The sequence below is a fragment of the Octopus bimaculoides genome, chromosome 27 (genome assembly GCF_001194135.2).
Source record: "Octopus bimaculoides isolate UCB-OBI-ISO-001 chromosome 27, ASM119413v2, whole genome shotgun sequence".
Classification (NCBI taxonomy): domain Eukaryota; kingdom Metazoa; phylum Mollusca; class Cephalopoda; order Octopoda; family Octopodidae; genus Octopus; species Octopus bimaculoides.
The window spans coordinates 17,088,317-17,092,849 of NC_069007.1; the positions used below are offsets into that span (position 1 = coordinate 17,088,317).

General features: G+C 36.6%; 1 protein-coding gene across 1 annotated transcript in view; it reads left to right on the plus strand.

Annotated features, from left to right (window-relative positions):
• The window catches only part of LOC106882049 (general transcription and DNA repair factor IIH helicase subunit XPB), a 26,084-nt gene that overhangs the window by 1,832 nt on the left and 19,719 nt on the right, over positions 1–4,533 (plus strand). The window contains exons 2-6 of the mRNA XM_014932608.2: positions 13–99; positions 934–1,055; positions 2,539–2,619; positions 2,716–2,871; positions 3,897–3,971. Of these exons, the coding sequence (XP_014788094.1) occupies positions 13–99; positions 934–1,055; positions 2,539–2,619; positions 2,716–2,871; positions 3,897–3,971 (521 nt within the window). The remainder of the gene's footprint in view (positions 1–12; positions 100–933; positions 1,056–2,538; positions 2,620–2,715; positions 2,872–3,896; positions 3,972–4,533) is intronic.

Consider the following 4,533-nt stretch of genomic DNA (forward strand, 5'->3'; position numbering starts at 1 on the left):
TTCATTATTTAGAGAAAGAAGAAAAGAAAGCTGCCAAACGATTTAAAGGTGAAGATCTTGACTATGATGATGATGGCGACGAGGAAGTGGATGCAAATGGTAAGTAGTTCAATAATTAATAAATTATTATTGATTGATTGATTAGTTTGCTTGTCTGTGAGATGTGTACATATGTGTGTGTGCACAAGTGCATGTACATGTATATATGTCTGTGTGGGTGTATGTATGTCTGTGTGTGTGTGTGTGTGTGTATATATATATATATATATATATATATATATAGTCAAATTGAACATTAATAACTGAACATTAAAAATGACAAAACAACAAGAGGACATACACAAGGAATGTATTAGCTTGATGCTCAGCAAAGGTGGAAAAAAGAGTGTGTTTTTAACGTTTTGAACAAAGCTCTTTGTCAGAAAGATGAGAAAGGAAAAAGGAAAAGTCCAGAGAAGGAAAAATTCCACAAAACAACATGTGGTTACACACACACACACACACATATACACACCTTAAGTATCTGTAAGTTTGATAGTACAAGCAAGACTTTGCCTATAGCTATAGTAGAAGATAATTGCCCAAGGTGCCATACAAACTTCTTAACCACACAGCCATGGTAACAAAAAGTATTAAATATCAGTTCTTATGACTTTGGAAAGTTTTCTTGACAAACGACTTGCTGTTTAATGTAATTAGACAAATAATCGATTAATTAGTTGGATATTTAACCAATTGACTAATAATAAAGGAGTGGAATTGAACCAGTGTGTGTGTTAATATTGACTTAATGACTCTTTCAAGAATCAAAACAAAATTTGTTTCAAGACAGCAATTCATTAAAAAATTTTACAAACCAGATACAAAAAACTTTTCTTTATATTTCATGTCTTCTTTCGAGTTAATAATAAAACCAAAGTTTTCTAATTTTAGATGTCCCGGCTGTTGCAGCAGCCAAGGTTGAAGAAAAATCCAATGAAGACGAATTTGGTGCTAAAGATTACCGAAAGATTCTTGAGTTGAAAACTGATCATTCATCACGTCCCCTTTGGGTGGTAAGTTATTAGGGTTTCAGTTCATGTTATTCTTGTCCCTAAGGTGGTGAACTGGCAGAATCCTTTCTGCTTTTGGAACAAGACTTGAAATTTGGGGAAAGGGGCTATTCAATTACATCAGCCCCAGTGCTTAACTGGTACTTATTTCACTGTCATACAAGTGCTGTTCATTTCCAGTTGTCCATGAAAGCCTGTCTGACTCTGGGAAAATATCACCTTGCTTGGAAACAGGTGAGGGTTGGTGACAGGAAGGGTATCCTGGCCATGGGACAATCTGCCTCAACAAATTCTGTCTGATGATGATGATTTACACACTCACACACACACATGACATGTTTCTTTTGGCACTCTGTTAATGAAATCCACTCAGAAGGCTTTGTTCAACTTGGGACAAAATGCTGGACATTTCATCTTTTATGTTCTGAGTTCAAATTCTGCCAAGGTTGACTTAGCCTTTTTGTCCTCTCAAAGTTGATAAAATAAGTACCAGTTGAGTACTGGGATTGATGTAATCGACTATCCCCCTCTCCCATAATTTCAGGCCTTGTGCTCATAGAAAGGATTAGTCATCATCATCATCATTTAATGTCTGTTGTCCATGCTGGCTTGGGCTGGCATACTGGAAAGGCTGCACCAGGCTCCAGTCTGATTTGGCATGGTTTTCTATGGCTGGATGCCCTTCCTAATGCCAACCACTACGAGAGTGTAATGGGTGCTTTTACGTGCCACTGGCACAGGTGCCATTTGTGTGAGACTGGAGTGTGTTTAAGTGCCAGTTTGTGTGACACTGGTATCTGCCATAACTGCCATTATATTATTATTATCATTATTAACAACAGCAAAGTGGTGAGGTGACAGAATCGTTAGTACACTGGACAAAATGCTTAGTGGTATTTCAAATGTCTTTATGTTCTGAGTTCAAATTCCGCCAAGATCGATCTTGCCTTTCATCCTTTCGGGGTCGATAAAATAAGCACCAGTTGAACTCTGGGGTTGATGTAATCAATTTATCCTCTCCCCTGAAATTGCAGGCCTTGTGCCAAAATTTGAAATCATTAACAACAAGGTTGTTCCAAGCATGGTAATATAGACATTAAAATAGTAATACCTTATATGTACAGCACTCGTTATACAATGCTTGTAGAAATTGTTATTCTGTTTCCATATTTAAAGTGTAGGTGGCTATCTGTGGACTTGAACTCACATCCCCGTGATTACATGTCACGATGCTTTGAAGCCACCTACACTTTTCTCTGCAAAATAGGGGTAGTTTATCCTGTTCAGGCTATATTATTAGCATTATTCTGTGATTGAGAATTTAAAAAAAAAAAAAAAAATCACTTCTTTAACTTTCTAAAGACATCTCAACGCTTCTAAAAGCAAACTTCGTTTGTTTATTTACGTTTGTCGTAATTTGAATTTTTCCATATTTAACATTTTTTAATGATTCTAGAACACTGAATTTTATTTTGGATTTTTCCAGGCTCCTGATGGCCATATCTTCTTGGAATCATTCAGCCCTGTTTACCGACATGCTCATGATTTCCTTATTGCCATCTCAGAGGTAGGGATTTAACCCTAAACATTTATATCAGCCTTCCATTCCATCCTCTTCCACAACGGTTTCATCCATCTCTTACTCTGCCTCTTTCTGTTTCAGCCGGTCTGTCGACCTGAACATATTCATGAATACAAATTAACTGCATACTCACTGTATGCTGCTGTGTCTGTGGGTTTGCAGACCAACGACATCATTGAATATCTGCGTCGACTGAACAAGACAACCTTACCTGATGGCATTGTTGAATTCATCAAGGTAAACTATGGTTAGACATTATCTAATCTATTTATCAGTTATTAAAGGTAAAGGGTATAGACCCCCCCCCCCTCTGGTCATGAATGACCATGGGATTGCACCTAGAAAGTTCCCTTCCAAGGTACAAGTCTGGGCAAGGTTATTTATGGAAGACCAGCTGATGCCCATATATACCAGTGTCCTCTCTCCTCGCCAAAAGTCGGAGGCTGATACAGCTCGGCACTAGTGATGTCACAACTCATTTCTGCAGATGAATGAACTGGAGCAATGTGAAATAAAGTGTCTTGCTCAAGAACACAATGCACTGCCTGGTCTGGGAATTGAAACCACAATTGTAAGATCGTAAATGCAATATGCATATCACATGTAACATTATTATACAGAGTCTATATATCACATATAAGTTATATATATTGTGTGTATCACATATAACATTATTATATTGTGTCAGTATACATCAACCTAAGCTTTGGTTACACGATGTATATAGTAAGTTGTTATACATGCATATAATATCTGTATAACACAGTGGCTATATATGATGTCTGTATATTATACTGTTTATATTTACACATGATCTGTATATAACACTACATTTACACATACACACACAAACAGTGTCTATATAGCATAATAGTTATACACACATTACATTTGTATAGTGCAGTGGTTATACACACATTACATTTATATAGTGTAGTGGTTATACACATTACATCTGTACAGTGCAGTGGTTACACACATATGTAATGTCTGTACAACAGTGCTTAAACGTACACTTAATCTGTATAACACAGACATGCAGATTGTTATATATACATTCTTGTATAAGTGGTTATACACATAAAATGTATAACACTGATTACTCATGCCCAATGTCTATATTACAATAATTTAACACACATAATGTATGCTCTGTACTCTCCCTGATACTCAATTACTTTCTATTTAAACTCTGTACTCTAATACTCTATTACTCCTTATTTCAGCTCTTTACTCTGATACTCTATTACTCCCTATTTCAGCTCTGTACTATCAGTTATGGTAAAGTGAAACTCATCCTCAAACACAACCAATATTTTGTTGAAAGCCAAATGCCTGTAAGTTGTTAAGTTTATTTAGACATTGTCAGTATCATATTTAATTTCTAATTTTTTTCTCTCTCCCACTGCAATCCATTGTTCCGTGTCTAACAGCTGCTGGATTCTTTCTTGTTCTTTTTTTTTACTTGTTTCGGTCATTTGACTGTAGCCATGCTGGAGCACTGCTTTGAAGGGTTTTTTTTAGTCGAACAAACTGCCTGCAACCATTTGCATGTGGTTGGAAAATCAAAAAAGCTCGACAACTGGAGTTCTGGAGCTGATGAACTCTTCCAATGCACTTTCAGCATCGGTTTGATTTTTGAACTCCTTCTTTCACAGGAAACCATCAAGGTGCTTGAAAAAGTAGTAGTCGGTAGGAGAAAGGTCTGGGGAATAAGCTGGGTGGGGAAAATCAGAAAATGCATAGATATGAAATTTGCTCATCACTTCTCCGTAACCAGACTGATCCATTTCTTGACTGTATTGTAACTTGCGGTGAAAAGTGGTTTCTGTACAATAATAAAAAACATTCTTTTCAGTGGTTGGACCAAAATGAAGCGCCAAAAACCTTCCCTAGTAT